The sequence below is a fragment of the Nerophis lumbriciformis genome, linkage group LG13, assembly GCF_033978685.3.
Source record: "Nerophis lumbriciformis linkage group LG13, RoL_Nlum_v2.1, whole genome shotgun sequence".
NCBI lineage: Eukaryota > Metazoa > Chordata > Actinopteri > Syngnathiformes > Syngnathidae > Nerophis > Nerophis lumbriciformis.
The window spans coordinates 18,117,233-18,140,007 of record NC_084560.2 but is presented as its reverse complement, the minus strand read 5'-3'; the positions used below and the strand labels follow the sequence as shown (position 1 = coordinate 18,140,007).

The 22,775-nt window shown below is 39.4% G+C and overlaps 1 protein-coding gene across 3 annotated transcripts in view; it reads left to right on the top strand.

Moving 5' to 3' along the window:
* Nucleotides 1–22,775, top strand: part of pde11a (phosphodiesterase 11a) — a 155,770-nt gene that overhangs the window by 25,081 nt on the left and 107,914 nt on the right. For 2 of the 3 annotated variants that reach the window (XM_061971573.1, XM_061971572.1), the window contains exons 1-2: nucleotides 850–1,799; nucleotides 5,714–5,872. In XM_061971573.1, the coding sequence (XP_061827557.1) occupies nucleotides 1,005–1,799; nucleotides 5,714–5,872 (954 nt within the window). In that variant the 5' untranslated portion in view covers nucleotides 850–1,004. Of the gene's footprint in view, nucleotides 1–849; nucleotides 1,800–5,713; nucleotides 5,873–22,775 lie in introns of those variants that run through there. The other variant, XM_061971574.1, reaches the window with a different exon arrangement.

Genomic DNA, 22,775 nt, shown 5'->3' with positions numbered 1-22,775 from the left:
ATTAATCGCCAACTATTTTGATAACCGATTTTAAACGATTTAATCGATTAGTTGTTGCAGTTTATAAAAGGTTTATAGAAAAAAAATTTAAAAAAATAAATTGCCTTTGCGCATGCGCATAGCATAGATCCAACGAATCGATGACTAAATTAATCGCCAACTGTGATTTTAATCGATTAGTTGTTGCAGCCCTAAACCAGACCCGATGTTTGTATAACAGTTTCAATCGAGTAATAGTTTGGAATTGCTTGTGTTGTAAATCCAGTTTGTTCCAGAGTTTTACTCCGCATACAGACACACAAAAACTTTTACGTGTGGTTTGAGGTCTCGGCAATGAGAAATATCCAAAGCCTCTCAAGTTCTGAGCCTGCACTCGTCTTATTAAAAAAAAAAACGTTAGGCGGCAATAATTTGTTAAGTGCTTTATATACGATTATAATCGTATTGGTGTGTCTAGTGGGACAGGCCAAAGTTAAGTCCTTTATAAATTATTTCATGTTTCTCTGCGGCCCGGTAGCAAATGCGTCACGGACCAGTACCGGTGCCCGAACCGGTGGTTCGGGACCACTGTTATAGAATAAATAAATAAAAAAACCAACTGTTACAGGGTTTTTTTTCAAATCCTTCCTAACATTTTTGGAGCGACTCTGGGAAGCGGGTGAGACCTGGACATGTCCACTGGAATCGGATGCTTGGACGGAGCATGCAGCTCGCAGTGTGACGTCAGCCAACCACAGGCAACATAGTCATTTGCGCACAAGACAGACGCACCGAGGGATATGCTCGCTAGTAGATCTCTCTCATGTCACTGTGGTCTGCCAATGAACTTGTAGGATGACCTAACACGGTTTTGGGGGTGATATTTAAAAAAAAGAGGAGCCTGGCGCGAATTGTTTGGATCCCCGGTGATTCTCTAACCTGGACCACCAGCTAAGCTTCATAGATGATCTTTCCCCGTGCGACTTCGTGGCTTTGGTTCACAGAGGACCGTCTGCAGACCGGGTATGGCGGTGGCAAACATGGTGCGTTTCTCTGACGTAGAAACTTTCTTGGACTCGCACCCGGAGTTGTTCGAGGAGTACCTGCACAGAAAGGGCACCTATGGCATGGTGGAGAAGTGGCTCAAGAACCACCCGGCCACCAAGGGTCCGGCGGTCCCGACCCCGTCGGGCGAGCGCAGGGACGACAAGGGCGCCGCGCCAAAGGACAGCTGGGCGAGCAGGTGTGACGGTCTGCAGCGCCGGGCCTCGCAGAGGGAGCTGCGGAAAACTTTCGCCCGCTCCAAAGCCGTCAACATGAACAGAACCTACGACGAGCACGTCAACTCGCGGGCGCAAGAGCCGCTGAGCAGCATGCGGCGGCGAGCCCTGCTGAGGAAGGCGAGCTCCCTGCCGCCCACCACCGCGCACATCCTGAGCGCGCTGCTGGAGTCCAGAGTCAACATCCCTCAGTACCCGTCCACGGCCGTGGACTTCAAATATTACCTCAAGGAGCACAACGAGAGGGAGTTCTTCCTGGAGCTCGTCAAGGACATCTCCAACGACCTGGACCTGACGAGCCTCAGCTACAAGATCCTGGTGTTTGTGTGCATCATGGTGGAGGCGGACCGGTGCTCCCTGTTCCTGGTGGAGGGCACCGGCAACAAGAAGACGCTTGTGTCCAAGTTCTTTGACGTGCATGCGGGCACCACCGTGCTGCCCTCGATGAACTCGGGTGAGGTGCAGGTCCCCTGGGGGAAAGGAATTATCGGGTACGTGGCGGAGCACGGAGAGACCGTCAACATTCCTGACGCCTACCAGGTGACTCTGATGATGATCATGTGTTTCATTCCCTCTCTGTACATTGGATAGGAACATTGAGTTATTGCACTTTTAATTATTAACTAGATTGCAATGAAACAGCCAACAGTCCCATGACCCCAACACTACCAACAAAATGCAAAGGCTTGCAGTGATGTGTACATAGGGGCAGCACGGTGGTAGAGGGGTTAGTGCGTCTGCCACACAATACGAAGGTCCTGGGTTCAATCCCGGGCTCGGGATCTTTCTGTTTGGAGTTTGCATGTTCTCCCCGTGACAGCGTGGGTTCCCTCCGGGTACTCCGGCTTCCTCCCACCTCCAAAGACGTGCACCTGGGGATAGGTTGATTGGCAACACTAAATTGGAATGTTGTCTGTCTATTTGTGTTGGCCCTGCGATGAGGTGGCGACTTGTCCAGGGTGTACACCGCCTTCCGCCCGAATGCAGCTAAAATAGGCTCCAGCATCCCCCGCGATAACGAACGGGACAGGCGGTAGAAAATGGATGGAGGGTGATGGATCTGTACATAAACTTTATTATTCATAGTACAGCACCTACACAGCATACAAAATGTGCATAACCTTAATTGTTGAGCTAACCCTTTGTTGAAGCTTTTTGGGGAATATATAGTTTGTGCTTTCGGTGCAAGATTACGTTAGATTAGTTTATTTCAAAGGGGATAATGCAATTTCATAAAAACACATGGTAACACTTTAGTATGGGGAACATATTCTAAGTAACAAAGACTTAATTTAGAGTTATTTGGACACTATGGGGGAACATATAAGGGTTAGGGTTACTAATAAAACAATAATTCTGAGGTTATTGAGGGAAGACTACTTACTGGTTGTATAATAAGGCCATGCAGAATAAGGCATTACTTAATAATGACTCATTAAGAGCCAATGTGTTACTAATTTGCATGTTAATAAGCAACTAATTAATGATGAATATGTTCCCCATACTAAAGTGTTACCAAACACATGACTACACATGGTTATAAAAGACAGAATTAGCCAGAAGGCTAGTTTTCATCTGTAGTACCCTGGCCATGATGTAAAAAAAGCAGTAAAATTACAATTTAAAAGAAAGACAGCGAAAAAAAATAAAATCACACAATACATATACAATATAATAAAAAATATTATACATCATAACATTTATATTAGCATCAAAACCGGCTCATCTTTTAGTGCTGGCAGCTGTAGGCGTTGATAAGCCACATTTTCCATTTTTTTGTGAAGGCCTTGTAAGTTGTGACCAGTTTAACCTCCTCAGGTACTGAGTTCCACACATTTGCGCTCCTTACTGACCAGGCCCACTTACTGAAAGTGCTCCTGCGCAGAGGAATACAACAGTCACCTCTGACAGCCTGGAGTGACACGCTCACGGCTGTTTCTTTGGCTGATGAACTCTGCCAGAGGATCTGGAGCCAATTCATGCAGTATTTTATAGGTCACTTTTAAGTCTGCAAATGTGTGAAGTGTGTACCAGTTTAAAATACTGTATTTTTTTCAGAATGGCACAGTGATGATAGTGCCTAGGTTTTTTTAATCCATAACCTTAATTGCTTTTTTGTACAAGATTTCCAATGGGTTTTTTAAAACTCTGACCAGCCTGAGACCAGATGGTAAGGCAAAAGTTGAAGTGGCTGAAAATCATCGAATGCAAATACAATTTTGCAGCTTCAGTTGACTTTGTCATTTCGAATTGTACGGTAATTTGCGAGATTTACCTTGATTATTTTACACAATTTGCCAATATGGGCTTTCAAGGAAAGCTCTGAATCTATTATTAACCCAATATATTTATATTAGCTGACAATTTGTATACAATTTGATACAACTTGAAGTCCTGGTGCAGTAAGACCACTTAACTGTACAGCAGGGCTATTCAACTGTCAGCCCGGAAACAAATCCAGCTGACAATGACGCCATACCTGCCCATGGGGTCCGTTCAAATCTTAGGGGACACACTGTTTTGCAGCAAATTCCATTTTAACATTTCGTTTTTGGTCCTCTCTTTTTCATCATTTGTGCTATTCAACTGGTAACCCACAAGTTCAGTTCAAAAACTTGTGAGAGACTCATATTTTGCAGCAGATTCTTAAAAGAAACCAGAGAGCTGTCATAGAGATGATCTTTGACTAGTGTTTTTGCAGAAGGTCCTTTAAAACAGTGGTCCCCAACCACCGGGCCGCGGCCCGGTACAGGTCCGTGGATCGATTGGTACCGGGTAGCACAAGAAAAAAAAAAAAAAAAAAAATTGTTTTAAATTTTTTTTATTAAATCAACATAAAAAACACAATATACACTTACAATTAGTGCACCAACCCAAAAAAACTTCCCTCCCCCATTTACACTCATTCACATTCATTCGCACAAAAGGGTTGTTTCTTTCTGTTATTAATATTTCTGGTTCCTACATTATATATCAATATAGATCAATACAGTCTGCAGGGATACAGTCCGTAAGCACACATGATTGTATTTTTTTATGACAAAAAAAATAAAAATACAAAAAATAAACCATACCTACTATACCGCCTCTACAAAGTACAGATCCTGTAACAACTTGGTATCGGATTAATACCTACATTTTTGGTATCATCCAAAACTAATGTAAAGTATCCAAACAACAGAAGAATAAGTGGTTATTACATTTTAACAAAAGTGTTGATAGAACATGTTAAAAGAGCAAGTAAGCAGATATTAACAGTAAATGAACAAGTAGATTAATAAATCATTTTCTACCACTTGTCCTTAATAATTTAGACAAAATAATAGAATGGAAAATGACACAATATGTTACTGCATACGTCAACAGACTAAGTTAAGAGAATTGTTTGTTTACTTACTACTAAAAGACACGTTGTCTAGTATGTTCACTATTTTATTTAAGGACAAACTTGCAATAAGAAACATATGTTTAATGTACCGTAAGATTTTTTGTTTAAATAAAGCCAATTATGCATTTTTTTGTGGTCCCCTTTATTTAGAAAAGTATCGAAAAGTATGGAAATATATTTTAGTACCGGTATTGGTACCAAAATATTGGTATCGGGACAACACTAATTCCTATACGTTATCAAAAAAATTAAAAGGATGCATTTCATGATGTAACTTTGTCTACAGCTATGTTTGTTGCCTTTTTGTTTTTGCACATGCCGTTTCCTAGTACGCATGTTTTCCCCAGTTTTTATCAAAATATAGCTAGAGATGTTAACGTTGTGTATGTGCTGAAAGCTTCATTTATGATTGCTACCTTTGGTAAAAGCTAGAGTGCAGTCATGGAGATGGTGTTTGACTAGCTTTTTTGCAAAGACATGCACCTGGGGATAGGTTGATTGGCAACACTAAATTGGCCCTAGTGTGTGAATGTTGTCTGTCTATCTGTGTTGGCCCTGCGATGAGGTGGCGACTTGTCTAGGGTGTACCCCGCCTTCCGCCCGATTGTAGCTGAGATAGGCTCCAGCGCCCCCCGCGACCCCGAAGGGAATAAGCGGTAGAAAATGGATGGATGGATGGATACCATACTAGTGCCGGAACAAAAGAAAAATGATTTTGCATACTTTTATCGTCCCAAATATGAAGTTTTGATGTTTGTACATTTTCATTGTCCAAAGTGCGGTTTACTTTCTCACTTATAACACGAAAGCTAAGATAACAATGTTTTTTTCAAATAGTTTAGCATACACTGATGTACATTGAATTGGTTTTAGAATTTCAAATGTACAAACTGTATCAAAGTGGCCCTCACATTCTTTAATTTTTCAGTATGCGGCCCTCAGTATAAAAGGTTTCTCACCCCTGGTGTACGCCACATGAAAATCAGAAGATACATTAATGTTTGCTTGCAAAAAGCCCCAACCTTGATGTGCTAATTGTGTCCTGTCCTTGTCTGTGGGCTTGCAGGATCGCCGGTTCAGCGATGAAATTGACAAGCTGACAGGGTACAAGACCAAGTCGCTCCTGTGCATGCCCATTCACAACAGCGATGGCGAGATCATTGGCGTGGCTCAAGCCATCAACAAGACTTTAAGTGTGGAACTCTTCACGGAAGACGATGAAAAGGTAATCTCCATATTGTGATGAGGAGCATGTTGCTGCTGCCATTTAGAGGACATGTCGATATTCAGAGTTTATTTCTCTCTGTTTGATTTTCTCAGAGATATTTACACATCTTTCCTCAAAGGCAATTGCATTTGTTTAAAGGTCAAGCTTAACACTCACCAAAACAATGGGCTCTTATTGAAATCATTTCATTTTTAAGCATGGGCGGTGTTCCTTTGAAGGCAATGGTGGGCCGTCAGGCCAGCAAGGCCTACTACTATGCTTGCCTAAACACTATCAGAAGCACTAACCTGCATTCACAACCTATTCTAGCACTGTATTTATGAACAGGTATTCATTTATTCCAAAAAAGCCTTATCTTAATTTTGTAACGTGTCTCTTGGCTGCATTGCACTGTAAGTTAAATGTTTGTGTCTCATCTGATTTCAGCTTCTTTATGTGATGCCATGTCATTGTAGTCAAGGCAATCAGTAGAACTGGCCTAATCTCACATTAGCAATGCGGCTCTTTGTTTAACCAATCAAATTTCATATTCCCCTCACAACACCAGCGAGCAAGTGTACTGTACAATACTGTAACTATAGCATTTTTCCGTCTATAAAGCAAAACTGTTTGACGTGGCAAATTCGATGAAACAAATAGTCTCGACAGGTTTGAGGTAAGATTTAGATTTTGCATGTTTTTGTCATGTATAGCTCAGTTGGTAGAGCGGCCGTGCCAGCAACTTGAGGGTTCCAGGTTCGATCCCCGCTTCCGCCATCTTAGTCACTGCCGTTGTGTCCTTGGGCAAGACACTTTACCCACCTGCTCCCAGTGCCACCCACACTGGTTTAAATGTCACTTAGATATTGGGTTTCACTATGTAAAGCGCTTTGAGTCACTAGAGAAAAAGCGCTATATAAATATAATTCACTTCACTTATTAGATAAATATTGATTCCAAACTGTATGCTCCAGATGAGCATGCAACATAGAGGTTTGGAGTTTTCTGAGGCAGCTTCCACTGGTGATTGCAGGTTATTTGTTTCTTGCTCTAGTAATAATGATATTAATCCTCAATATGTGAAATGCCTCTCTCTTTGTAATGCCACGCCTTGTTCTATTGTGTTTTTATATGTTATTGATGGTTTGTCTGTTATATAATAGAGGTGGTATTAAGAGGTAGATTAAGTCACTTAAGCCCCCCCCCCTAATGCACATGCATAAAATATCAAGTTTAATGCAATAGTGACTATAATAATACAGTACATTCATATTCCTGTTAACCCCTTTGTTTAGAACTTCACAAACAATTATTTTGTAATGTATGATGTTTTGGGAAAATGCACAGCAAAGTGGAAACACTCCAAACAGTGAAATGATCCAAAACCAAAAACACAAACACCATTTAAAAACAGCAAAAAGACAAATACTGTACATAAAAAATGCTGCAAACCCAAATACACCGCAAACTCAAAAAACACCGGCATTATAAAAATGCTGTAAGAAACAGAATAGAAGTTAACCAGGGGCCTCATGTATTAAGCTTGTGTATGCACAAAAACCAAGCGGACCATTTTTCACAGCAAAGTTGAGATGTATCAAGGGTGAACTGAACGTGGAAATGTGCGGTGCCTTACGCCAACTTCATGGCGGACGTACGCACATTTCTACATGCTGTGAATATTTGGCGACAGAAGGTGGTCGTTCGGGCTTTGGCAACATTTGACTTAAACAATGTAAAAGATTGAGGCAAGTACAAAATATTTACTTTTTAGCCAATGCATTTAATGTTTTATACTCATATTAATATTTGTAGGGACGTCTATTAATTTATCGAGGCAATCATTTATGCCGCACATTTAATGCCGCATATTCATATTTAGGATGACCTCTATTAATTTATTGAGGCGATCATTTTGCCACCTATGTCCCAATGTGTTCTTCTTACTCCAGCACAGCTTGGCCGGTCTGGCTGAGAGCTGCAAAAGCCGGTGGTTGCGGCACAATAAAAGCACCGGAGACGGTGGAAGAATGGTCCAATTTTGTGCCACGCGGCTGCTGTGCCGCAAGTAGCGCTGCTAAGTTGTCATAATAAATTGAGTAATCAAACAAGAGTCAAAGTATTTTGCATACTTTTTGATATGCTGGCATGTCTAAATTTAAAAGATTTCAAACAAAATATTACACAATTTTCACATGAAACTGTAATCTGGCTGTGAGCAGGCTACTGAATGAACACATTTTGTTGTAAGTTTCACAAATAATATTTATCTTGGGTGTAATCAGAGTCACTCACATATGCTCCCACCTCTTTTAAAGTTTGACGTATCATTGCAGCGACTATCTTTTCAAACGGGGTGAGCACTGCTTTATCTTTGGTCGCCTCGCCTGTTTTGGCCACATCCATTTTCTTCTTCACCTTCTTTTCTGATGTAGTACCACTTATTTTCTTATTTGCAGTTCTCTGAATCCACAGCATTGACAGCTTGCCTAAAAGTACTGTATATTTTTGCATATACCGTCTATACTATGCTATAGCAGATCATCAAGAAGCACCTCCTACCCCTTGTTGGTGAATTCCTTCATTTTCGCCATCTTGTTCATTATCTTTATGTTTTTTGATTGTGCAGTGTGGGATCTCAGGCGCATGACTAATTTAAATATAATTTACGTATTTAAATGGGGGCATGGACAATGAGTGGCCAGCTGCAATCTAACATGCGCACTCAATTCCACGTTGATTAAGATGTAAAAAAGAAATGTGCTTGGATTATTGCGTGTGCACAATAACAAATCTGAAACCGTGCGCGCAGCATTTTCTGGATTTGATCTTGAACCATTTTTTAGTAGGAAATCCACGTAACTCTTAATACATGAGGCCCCAGGCTACCAAAGGGGCCGGACCTAAGGGATGTCCATCTTTAAAGACATTAGCGCAGGGATTCTCAAACTGTGGTGCGTGTACTACTAGTGGTACGCCAAATAATAACTGGATTAAAGTACAGGGTTTTATTTTTTTATATTCTGCCAGGTTAAAACACTGATGACATCTATTAAACAGACAAGAAGCAAGGAATCATGCAGAGACAGAGTTCAATTTAGCTCAATGAGGAGAGACGTTTGGGGCTGCACACTCAGTTACAATCTCCCACCACGCTCTAAGGTCCAGTCCCACGTGCTCCTCTATTTATTTGGGAGGTCCCTGGTTACATCACTGAGGCTGCTTCTGAAGGAAGGGGGGTAATTTCAGCAGCCCCAGTTGGACACAATATATGATTATTCAGAAATGCAAATGTGCTGACACTGGTGATATCGCCCTGTCTCTGCTTTGTCTGCGTCACGGTACTCGATGTTCTGGACACAAACACTGATACGAGACGACTCGCAATCTAAGATTGCGAGTTGTCCCTTTGCACAGATAGAAAAGTACAACTTCAGCACAATTGATAATAACTATAGCAACGGCTTTTAAGCATAAGAGTTGTGTGATAACTTACATATAATTAATCTAACATATTCAAACACAGTGTTAATGTTCAAACTGTGTAATGTTATAGTCACCATATAATTGAATATAATTGTAAGAAAAAAACCTCTTCTCTGTTTTTAATGAATACTTAGACCTACGCTACTGTATTTTGATGTTAGTCATTATGGTGGTACTTGGAGAGCCAAGTTTTTTCTGAGGTGGTACTTGGTGGAAAAAGTTTGGGAACCGCTGCAATAGCGGGATTACTTATGTCTTTATACTGTACTATACTGTAAAATGTTACGGCCAAATGTTTAACAAAAACAAAGAAAAATGTGTCTTCTTTTCACTTCACCTCTTAAAAAGTGAAGTGAAGTGTATTTATATAGCGCTTTTTCTCTAGTGACTCAAAGCACTTTATTTACATAGTGAAACCCAATATCTAAGTTAAATTTAAACCAGTGTAGGTGGCACTGGGAGCAGGTGGGTAAAGTGTCTTGCCCAAGGACACAACGGCAGTGACTAGGATGGCGGAAGCGGGGATCGAACCTGGAACCCTCAAGTTGCTGGCACGGCCACTCTACTAACCGAGCTATACCGCCCCAAGTCCACCAACTTTCTTCCGGTTCATCTCACTCATATCAGCTACCATAGAAACTGTAGAAAAATGGCTAATTGTGTCTGTTTATTGATAAAGTGACACATACTGTACTTAACTTAATGCATCTTAACACAAAATGAGCAAGTAACATGGACAGAAAACTTATTCAGGCCAGCCTGATATCATGATATGTATGGATATACAGCAGGTTTTCCCAAAGATGAACAAAATACCTGTGGTGTGGTTAGGGGCGTGGCCACGGGTAATTAACGCAAACACTTTCTTTTTGACACTCGGGCCGTGCCGTAGCAGGGGGAACTTGGCTGCAGTTCACTTGCTACTGATAAACCACAAGCGAGCAGAAATGAACAAAAAACAAGTCTACCTTATGGAAATATCAGGTTCAAAGCCCTGGCAAGTTGCTCTCCCAACAAGAAAGGACTATTTTTCGCCATGAGAGGAGGCGACATCCCTGCAGCAAGAGGTGGGTGGTGCTTCACTTCTGTGTTCAGATTACAATTAAGGTGCAGTGATAACATAACATTTAGATTCTTACTGTGACTAATTTAGTAAGTAACATGACATAAAAGCTTAACAGAAATGAAAGACGGTCGGCAGAATGTTAAAAGGAGACTTTTTTTTATTGCATACACTCATACAGTCATACTTGCCAACCTTGAGACCTCCGATTTCGGGAGGCGGGGGGCGTGGTTAATATATGTATATATATTTATATATATATATATATATATATATATATATATATATATATATATATATATATATATATAAAATCAGTGACGTGCGGTGAGGTTGATGGCTGGTGAGGCACTGACTTCATCACAGTCAGATTTACAAACATATGAACCCTAAAGAGTATCTTATTCACCATTTGATTGGCAGCAGTTAACGGGTTATGTTTAAAAGCTCATACCAGCATTCTTCCCTGCTTGGCACTCAGCATCAAGGGTTGGAATTGGGGGTTAAATCACCAAAAATGATTCCCAGGCGCGGCGCCGCTGCTGCCCACTGCTCACCTCACCTCCCAGGGGGTGATCAAGGGGATGGGTCAAATGCAGAGGACAAATTTCATTACACCTAGTGTGTGTGTGACAATCATTGGTACTTTAATTTAACTTTAACTTTACACATACAAATTGTAGCACACAAAAAAGCACATTTAATAAAAAAAACGTTATTATGGTCTTACCTTTACTTAGAAATTAAGTCCATGCGCCGCAACTAAAGCCCTCACTTAAACTTTCCACGTGCAAGATTGAATCTATTTAAAAAAGTGTAACCGAGGGTTTATAAATGTCGCCTATACTGTATGAAACTACAAAATAACAAACACGGAGGCTCCAGTTTACACAAGGACCACTTTATTTACCTTCTTTCAAAAACCTCCGCAACGTGACATCACTTCCGCTCTTAGCGCCTTCAAAATAAGAGCTCAAGGCATATACTGTATAACAGCGCATAACAGGAACTTAACTTTACAAAGAGGAAAGCCCATGAAAATAGGTTACAAAAGTTATTTAATAAGAAGCCAAAAAGTGCAAAAACAATAATGTTCGTGTTGGAGGAGTTGTGAATTAGGTACACCTGCAGTCTGCAGGCGTATCTAATGTTGTGTCCCTGCAGTCATTCACAACTCCTCCAACACCAACATTACTGTTTTTGCACTTTTTGGCTTCTTATGAAATAATTTTTTAAAATAGATTCAATCTTTCACGTGGAAAGTTTAAGTGTGGGCTTTAGTTGATATAACAATTCTACGGCGGGGGTGCAGGAGGCGAGCCTCAGCCAGTGCGTCTTTTGCAGCCGTTTTATGATCGCTCAGCACAAGAAATACTTTACACACCTACAGTTGTTGACAAAATACACTGTACATTATATACCTCAGCTAATTAAACTATGGAAATGTATAATGTAGTTCATATAGCAATACAGTCTCACTGCACAGCAGGCCAGCAGTTAGCCGAGTCATTGCGCAATCCATGTTGCGGCACTGAGTGACGTGCCTCAACTGGCTGCTGTTCACCGCACCGTCTCTTCTCAGTATTTGAACGGCAAATGTGAAAATTCAGCTTTTTTGAATTCAAATAATCTAAAACTGGTGAAGTTAAATGGAAAATAACTTTATAGTATAATCACTGGATACATATAACCATACTTGCCAACCCTCCCGGATTTTCCGGGAGACTCCCGAAATTCAGCGCCTCTCCCGAAAACCTCCCGGGACAAATTATCTCCCGAAAATCTCCCGAAATTCAGGCGGACTCAGCAGTCACGTTTTGGTCTACCCTAAAGCAGTTCGTCTACCATAAACAGCAATGTTGTGACACTCTCAAACAGGACAATACTGCCATCTAGTGCATTTGATGAAAGCACTTTTGTGCGTGCTACACAGCAATGCATCATCATGTTCAGCATGGTTAGAAAAATAGTGACAGAGAATAGAACAAGGATGGACAATTCAACCCTTAACCCAACAGGTATATGTGTAAATAAATGAACACTGAAATTCAAGTATTTCTTATATATATATATATATATATATATATATACAATAAAATAAATATATATTTATAGCTAGAATTCACTGAAAGTCAAGTATTTCTTATATATACATATATATATATATATATATATATATGAAATACTTGACTTGGTGAATTCTAGCTGTAAATATACTCCTCCCCTCTTAGCCACGCCCCTCCACCACGCCCCCTAACCCCCCCCCCCCCACCTCCCGAAATCGGAGGTCTCAAGGTTGGCAAGTATGCATATAACAATTTAATTTATTTTTTTTCTTTTTACATTTTTTTTCTTTCCATGATGGCAGGTGAGGCCCCGCCTCACCTGCCTCTAGTGACTGCACGTCACTGATATATATATATATATATATGTATATATATATATATATATATATATATATATATATATATATATATATATATATATAAGAATTCTAGCTATATATATATATATTTTTATTATATATATATATATATATATATATATATATATATATATATATATATATATAAATAAAATAATACTTGAATTTCAGTGTTCATTTATTTACACATATACACACACATAACACTCATCTACTCATTGTTGAGTTAAGGGTTGAATTGTCCATCCTTGTTCTATTCTCTGTCACTATTTCAGAACACACACATTATACAAATATACATTATAAAATCAATAAGAAAACGGGAGCTCTAATTTGGGAGTCTGAATTAAGATCAGAATTTCCTATATAAACATTGCGCACTCACGTCGCCATTTTGTATTGATTACTGCAGCTGTGCACTGGATTCATTCACAAATACAAACTACAACTCACAAACACTTTAGAGTTAGGCTCCACCATCAGAATGTGTACTTAAACTTATAAAGATCACATGGATATTATTCAGTGAGTTGATTCACCAAAACTAACCTGCCTGTTATACAGGAGGAAAAAGCACACAGGACGTTTCAATTGTTCACAGACTGGTCGCTCTCATCAGAATGACAAGACACTTCCGGTCTGCAGGTGATAGCATTCAATTGGAAAGACCCGCCCTACTGCCCCCTACTGACCAATGTGAATACTGATAAATGTGTAACGACCGCTCCAAAAACTAATTCAAACCACAAAATAAAATAAATAAATCAACATAAAAATGTGACACATTATGGGTGGGTCACATATGCATTTACAGTAGATGGCAGTATTGTCCTGTTTAAAAGTGTCACAACATTGCTGTTTACGGCAGACGAACTGCTTTACGGTAGACGAAAACTTGACTGCTGTTGTTGTGTGTTGTTACCGCGCTGGGAGGACGTTAATGAAACTGCCTAACAATAAACCCACATAAGAAACCAAGAACTCGCCCTCGATCATTCTACAGTTATAACGTGATTGGGCAGGCAGGCTGTTTACATTGTGGGAAAGTGGACGTGATAACAGGCTGTCAACACGTCACTCCGCCTGAATTTCGGGAGATTTTCGGGAGAAAATTTGTCCCGGGAGGTTTTCGGGAGAGGCGTTGAATTTCGGGAGTCTCCCGGAAAATCCAGGAGGGTTGGCAAGTATGCCAGAAGAAAATAAACAAAGTCTGACTTTCTTTTTAGCTTTTATTGCCAATTTTATATCAGCGGGCCCAATTCCAACAAGTATTCCTAACACTTCATTTCTAGACACAAAACACTTGTTCATTCTCCGCCGACACGGTGTGTTCACAGACCATGGGAAAAATGACCACCATAACAGACTAACCTACACATTAACATCAGCAGGTAGTTACAGTATGAATGGCTATATGTAGTTTATTTGCGCACTGTTGACTAATGATGCACCTAAAAAGACGTACTTTAACCACCCCGGAACAGTGCTCCTGAAACCGATGTTGTGGTGACGTAAACCATTTGTACGGGGTTGTCTGAACCGGAGGCAGCAAGTAATCACGATTAATTTTGAATGAACTATGAACAATGCAATTATTGCGATTCAATATTTTAATTGTTTGACAACCATAATATATATATATATATATATATATATGTATATATATATATATATATATATATATATATATATATATATATATATATATATACATATGTATGTATGTATGTATGTATGTAACGATCTGCGAGTGTTTTATGCTCGTGTGGTTTTGATATGATCAAACACACCGTCTATGCCTGAAATTGGATTGGCATAGAATGAGAAAGTGTTGTTGTGTGTTTGTGGAAGCACGGAGACGAATGTGATTGCTTGAGAGGTAAAACCTGTTTGAATTGGGCCGGTTGTTACCATACGGTTTGGCAATAAAAGTTAAAAATGGCGTCAGACTTTGTGTGACTTCTTCTTGAGGCTGGATGCATTATACTACTTTAATTTGTTTTCATTTAAAGATAACCTCTATTTAGATGGTGTGGCGGCCACAAATTCACTGTGGCGGTGCGCCACATTCAGTTACATTAAGGGAACAAACACCCTGTACAGAATACAAATAAACCCTGCAAAAATGTGATGACCAACCCTAAAAAAATGTCTTGCTACCATCAAGGCTAACAATCGTGTGGAACTTGCTGACTAGCTAATAACCATTCTAACCTATAGCTTTACCTTCACACCTATTTAAGGTAACAACTGTTTTGTCCTAAATCCATTAGACTAGAAGACACATACTAAGAAGCTGAATACTTACAGTTGGACGTGGAAAAAATGCAAAAAGTTCGGAGCTCTGTTCCGAAATTCGTAAATTTCCATGCCACAATTTGAGAGACCACTTTTTCTTAAAGTGGCGAGATGTGATGACTGCGACAATCAACCTGTGTGATTACCAGCCAAATTACGTTTGTAAATGGTGGTTCTGCTATGATCTGTCAGTAATGGAACAGATTAACTGATCAACGATGGAGACAATTAATTATCAGCTTATTTATTTTTAAGTGTTCACAAGTTGATTGCCACATATGTGCCTAATGTGTAGCTTGTAATATTATTGCTATATTAATTTTAGATGGAAAAATCACTAGTAGAAGTCTGTTTTTCTACATACTGTAGATAAAGCTTTGTTTCGCCTATGATTGTTTTTAACATTTGGTTGTTATTAAATGCTTTGTAAAGTAATATGAAACAACAGCAAAAACAGTACAAAAGACAGAAAAATGATAGAGTATATTTCTATCTTCTCCTACAGCATTACCCTTATTTTCCCTTACTATATTTTCAAATGCAAATGTTGACAAAGGTATGATTTCTCTCTGGCTCTCGCCAAAGGCAGACACTTTCCTTCCCTCTTCCTTATCTCTCCTGCTTTTGTTTCTTGTCTTGTCACTTTTTGGAGCCTCCTTTTGCACAGCTCACTAAAGTCTAAACAATGAAATTGGTCAACTGGCCTCTCAACAAAATTGACAAGCTCTTAATGACGAGAAGCTTGGGTTTGGGGGAACCTACCTGTCCTGACAGGATGTTTGTTGCTAGACACATGGTGAACTCTTGGGAGTAAAAGGGTGCTGCATGCCCTGTGATTCTTCAGTCGAACGTTGACCTATTTGCAATCATAATAACAGGACATCTGCTGATTGGAGTAAGCGTTGCCCTGGTGTATCAATAAATTTAAAGATGCTGGCAGCCTTTCAAGGTACCCCAAAGTTGCCACAAATGATTGAAGGATAGGCAGAGCTGTGGGCACTCAGACTTTTGTGATTTCTGGAGTAAATTGCAAACTGGAAAACATCATGGAGAAACTGTTTGCTCTGTCCTGTTTGCTCTTGTGAATTTGAGGACAAATTCATAAGATGAATTTGAGGACAAGAAATAGAGAATTAGATTGAAATGTCTAGATTTTCACACACAAACATTGTAATCTGAATTGTTTTCCTTGGTTGGAACGACATGGGCACATTAATGTTAGCATAATATTTATAATAATAAGGATTATTGACTTAGAAAAGTAGCTTCACATGGTGTATGGCGATAAAGTCAGCTGGGAGCAGTATCTGTGCTAAGAGAATCGGACTGTAGACTCGATTTCCATCGATGCCCGATGCTCAATGCCCAACCCTACTCATATAATATCGGCAGCAAAATTTTAATTTCATAGCCAGACATAAAAGACATGCTGAAACACAAAACTATTAGGTAATTAAGGAGCGGTCGGTGTTTCCATTGGCAGTATTGAGTTTTGATTTGTAGCAGATTTCTCCTGTTGCAGATTGGAATACCACATGAAAGTAGGCCTTAGCTGACCTCTTTTTGTTGTTCTTTAGTCCACCAACTAGTTGAGGTTTAGACTGATGCTACCAGGCATGTGAAATATCCGTGAAAATTTGGAAATCCATGCTTTTAAACATAAATTTTCATGTTAAAATATCACTTCTATGTTTTTTTAAAGACATATAAAAAAAATAGGATCTAAACAAAAACATTTGAATGCTCGCCTCAGCCGCAGGTATTCGCTGTTCCCCTTGCCTAAACACCACACTGAATGGCAGGACAGGGAGACAATCAATGACGCCGAAACAAGCTCGCCAGTTAGCATAATTAGCATAATCGAGCTAGCTTACTTATTTTCATATGCATTTGCTCTCCGATCCACAATGTTGACGACTTTCTACTTTGCTGCTAATCATATTTGGATGATTACAATCCAAACACTGTGAATTCCAAACCAGTTGTAGTTCTAGAGCATTTATTAGTAGCCAGCGAGAAGGTATATTTTTGACGTGACGGATGTAAACAGAGGTCTCAACACTGGAAGTATATTATCAGAGGTGACAGGATTGAGTTGCCAAATGGGAAACATTTTCTGAGTTCTTCGCATGCAGGTTGTAGAATTTTACATTACATTTTCAATGACAATGTTAGTAAATTATCTACAACCTACTCAGTGGCCTAGTGGTTAGAGTGTCCGCCCTGAGATCGGTAGGTTGTGAGTTCAAACCCCGGCCGAGTCATACCAAAGACTATAAAAATGGGACCCATTACCTCCCTGCTTGGCACTCAGCATCAAGGGTTGGAATTGGGGGTTAAATCACCAAAATGATTCCCGGGCGCGGCCACCGCTGCTGCCCACTGCTCCCCTCACCTCCCAGGGGGTGATCAAGGGTGATGGGTCAAATGCAGAGAATAATCTCGCCACACCTAGTGTGTGTGTGACAATCATTGGTACTTTAACTTTAACTTTAACTTTTACTAAAAAAAAACAAATAATTCTGTGGTACATTACAGGAGACATGACATGTAAGTGTCAAAAATACAACCAAAAGAAGTTGGTAGATGAGAATAAATCTAAAGGAAAATATAGTGTAGGAATAGACAGAGAGACTAGACTTAGACTTCATTTTATTGTCAATCAAATTTGAACTTTACAGTACAGATAAGAACAACATTTTGTTGCTTTGTTGGGCTTTGAGCCTATCCCAGCTACACACTGGCTTAAGTCAGGGTACCACCTGGACTGGTCGCCCCCTCATTGCATGACCAACACAGACCTTCACACTCACATTCACACACTAGAGCCAATTTAGTGTTGCCAATGAGCCAATCAACTTTATTTACCCGGGTAAATGGGAAAGTTCCTGATAAAGTTCCTGCGATGGAAAATTACTTAATGTTAGCAAACAATGTCAGTGTTGATGAAAATGATGTTACCATTACCAATGTCATGTGCTGGATGAGCTCTGTTACCTGGGTTACTCTCCACCATGTGTGGTCCTTTTTTTTTTTCTCCAGTTATAATCACACAGAAGTTGCATGTCGCTTATCTGATGGACTGTAGGCTGTGTTTTTTCTTTTTTTTCCTGTACCCAGTGCTGTATGACAAATATAATTTAAGTATTTCATGCATTGTTTTAATGCTTAATGCCTCAGTGTGCTTCGTGTTTCTTGCCAAAAGTGAGAGCAAATGTCCCTGGAATGGTGTCTTTTTGGATACTGTTTTAATTTTGCATTTGTGCTGAGCTTCAGATTGGTGTTATTGCCTATGATCTTTAATGGCCAACTGTTAAACTGATTGGGGCACTTTCCAAGTGAGAACTATGTGATGAGAAACATGGCAAAAATGGACCAACGTGTTAACTGATTCCTGAATGATTTTATTATTGACACCAGTAGAGTTTCTACCTAAAAAAAACTGTGTGGCACTAACCAATAAATAGTAGGTAGACTACATATAAAAAAAAACAATAATACTCTCTCTTGACATTCTCTCTCTCTCGTTTTTTTCAAAACTTCTATTTCTCCCACAATACCAATATAGTAAACTGCGCAGACAAGAGACAGCAATAAGTAGCTAACTAACAGGTACATGAGCACGGATTTGTTTGCCCAAATGTATCATATGTCGATGATGCTCACTATGTTCAAAGCTATGCTGTTTCCTTGGCAACCCTCGAACAGAACAAAAAGAACAGAGAGATTCGAAAGCAACTCAAGACAGCAAAATCCAGAAATTAGAGAGGTTTATTTATTCACATTTGTTGCAATTGAATTGCAGCTCTGAATTAAGTACTGTAACGCTTGTTGTCAACCTGGATTGATGAGACGATGCTGTGCTTCACTCCACAGGCAATATTGTAACTGACTGGCATTAGCTTTGTACCGTATGTATGTAGAGCAGATATGTCCAAACTACGGCCCGACAACGTCTTCAAATTGGCCCGCGAGGCGCTATGAGGTTTGAATCAGGAATCTTGCCCACACAGAGATTGCATCCATTTTTAAATGATAATGCTTCCTATTGTCTCCATCCAGTGCACAACATGAGTTTTTCAGGCACATTACTTTTAATTATTCTCTGAATGAAACTGAATGAAACAGTATGAACTTATATGACCTAATTCTAACAACCTTCCCTAGTCATGGTGCAAAACAAAATGTCAATTGACATGGTTACTGGACTTTGATAATATTATTAAAAAAAAATGTCCATTCACCATAAAATTCAAAATTACACCCATTTAAATCTATTACAAAGCATGATGGGAAAATTGCAAAACAGTCTCCACACTTATCAATCAATCAAATTTTACTTATATAGCCCTTAATCACAAATGTCTCAAAGGGCTGCCCAAGCCACAACGACATCCTCGGCTCAGATCCCGCAAGAAAAAACCAAACCCAATGGGAACAACGAGAAACCTTGGAAGGGACCGCAGACGTGTCATGCATGTAGACATGTCGGGGCGCAGAGACGTCACCGACTGATGCATAAGGGGTGGTACAACCCGGGTCCCGACTTCATGTGAAAGTCCAGTCCACTGGGAGGCCAGCAGGGGATCATCTTGAGTGGAGACAAGCCAGCAGCGCAGAGACGTCACCAATTTATGCACAGAGGAGTGGAGGCTGATCCGTGCTCACCTGATAACGAGAGAGAGGCAGAGCAGAAAAAAGAGACTACAGATCAACTGGTCTAAAAGGAGGGTCTATTTAAAGGCTAGAGTATACAAATGAGTTTTAAGATGTGACTTAAATGCTTCTACTGAGGTAACATCTCTAACTGTTACAGGTAGGGCATTCCAGAGTACTGGAGCCCCAATAGAAAACGCTCTAAAGGCCGCAGACTTTTTTGGGCTCTGGGTATCACTAATATGCCGGAGTTCTTTGAACACAGATTTCTGGTACAATACAATCAGCAAGATAGGATGGAGCTAGACCATTTAGTATTTTATACGTAAGTAGTAAAGCCTTAAAGTCACATCTTAAGTGCACAGGAAGCCAGTGCAGCTGAGACAGTATAGGCGTAATATGATCAAACTTTTTTGTTCTTGTCAAAAGTCTAGCAGTCACATTTTGTACCAACTGTAATCTTTTAATGCTAGACATAGGGAGACCTGAAAATAACACGTTTCGAGACGAGACCTAATGAATAATGTCTAAAGTTACAAAATGACTGTGCTCTAACTGGCGGCCACTGTCCTCTAGTAGGGCCAACCTATCCATGAGAACGGTGCACGAAGAGCAGGGAGCCATACTCGGGTTGTTTCTTTCACAGAGTCGAGTTCTTGCTGTCTTTTGGAGCTGTAGCAGCAGCATGAGGGAGCAGATTCCTTCGGAGCGTAGTGGCCTTCGACCGCGACTAGGTTAGCTTAGCAGCTAGCTAGCTGAGAGCGAGGCGGTGATACATAGAGTGGGTGCTTTGTAAGTTTGATAAGACTACTAAATATGTTTGAGGAGGAATAAAGAAAGCTATAAAACAATTAGAAGCACACAGACAGAAAGACAGTACTTAGCTTTTTCGCAGTAGGGAGCGACAGCAGACTTTTTCCGCTTATCCATGTTTGGCGCATTTTCGCTGCTTGATATTTCTGATAGACTACAGAATGTTAAGGAGGTCCTCAAGGAAACAAACAAGGTAAGAGTCAAACTTTCACATACTCTTAATAGCCATCCATCCATTTTCTACCGCTTTTCCCTTTCGGTGTCGCGGGGGTGGCTGGAGTCTATCCCAGCTGCTTTCGGGCAGAAGGTGGGGTACACCTTGGACAAGTCACCATCCTATCGCAGGGCCAACACAGATAGACAACATTCACACTCACATGCACATACTCGGGCCAATTATATTAATTATATATCCATTATATTAATATAATATGTACACATATATACTGTATGTAGAGCAGGGGTGTCAAACTCATTTTAGATCATGGGCCACATGGAGAAAAATCTACTCCCACGTGGGCCGGACTGGTAAAATCACGGCACGATAACCTAAAAATAAAGACAACTTCAGATTGTTTTTTGATTGATTGATTGATTGAGAAGTTTATTGACATCTTAAAGAATTGAATCCATGTAATGCTTTAAAAAGGCAAATGAATGGCACAAAAAGCCAAAAGGCTTGTTTCCATTGTGGTCCATCAAATATTCATCACAGTTGATACATTCAATAATAAAAGATATATAACCTGTAACATGCATATAAACAATATGTTAAAAAAATGGATAAATTATGTACAACACAGTATACATGTCAGGTGATTTATAAAACAATATATACAAAAAATGTATATAGTGTATATACACTATGAACATGACACTATGAACATGACTATACACATGTTGACTTCAAGAGTGTGCAAAACAGAATGAGAAAATATATATACACTATAACCACATATAAATATATATACACTATAACCACATAAATATATATACACACTATAACCATATATAAACCTGTATGATGACATATAAACCTGTTTTCTTTGTTTAAAAATAGAACAAACACTCTGAAATTGTACAAATCATAATGTTGGTTTTTTTTACTCTTACATGTTGCGGTTAATAGTATTCTATCTTTCTTTGTCGTTATTTATATTTTCTGAATAAATTATGTGATAATGTTCATCAATCAACTCATTGGTGCTGATTTTTAATTATAAAAATAAAAAAATAATATCAAAATCAAATTACAGTGTGTTATTTATGTAGTTTGATAATTTTCCTTGACTGATGTACTAGCATCATGTGGTTAATTTTTTACATATGTAGCATCATCTACAAAGATACAAATAATTGCTATTGCAACATCCAGTGGACACATTTAGCACAGCAGTTTCTTTCATTCAAAAATTTCAGGTACATTTTTATACTTAGCAAACTCATTCTGCGGGCCGGATAAAACCTTTTTGCGGGCCTGATCCTCCCCTCGGGCCATACGTTTGACACCCCTGATGTAGAGGCTATATACATGTATAAATATATACCGTATTTTTCGGACTATAAGTCGCTCCGGAGTATAAGTCGCACCAGCCGAAAATGCATAATAAAGAAGGAAAAAAACATATAAGTCGCACTGGAGTATAAGTTGCATTTTTGGGGGAAATTTATTTGATAAAACATAACACCAAGAATAGACATTTGAAAGGCAATTTAAAATAAATAAAGAATATTGAACAACAGGCTAAGTGTATGTTATATGATGCATAAATAACCAACTAAGAACTTGCCTGGTATGTTAACGTAACATATGGTAAGAGTCATTCAAATAACTATAACATATAGAACATGCTATACGTTTACCAAACAATCTGTCATTCCTAATCGCTAAATCCCATGAAATCTTATACGTCTAGTCTCTTACGTGAATGAGCTAAATAATATTATTTGATATTTTACGGTAATGTGTTAATCATTTCACACATAAGTCGCTCCTGAGTATAAGTCGCACCCCCGGCCAAACTATGAAAAAAACTGCGATTTATAACCAGAAAAATACGGTAGTTACTTTACATGCAGTCGGCTTTCGACCTTCAACCATATTTTTGTCCCCCCAAGTCAAAAAGTTTGGACACCCTTACTGTAAGTAATTAGTTCAGTTCTAATTCAGGCCAATCTCG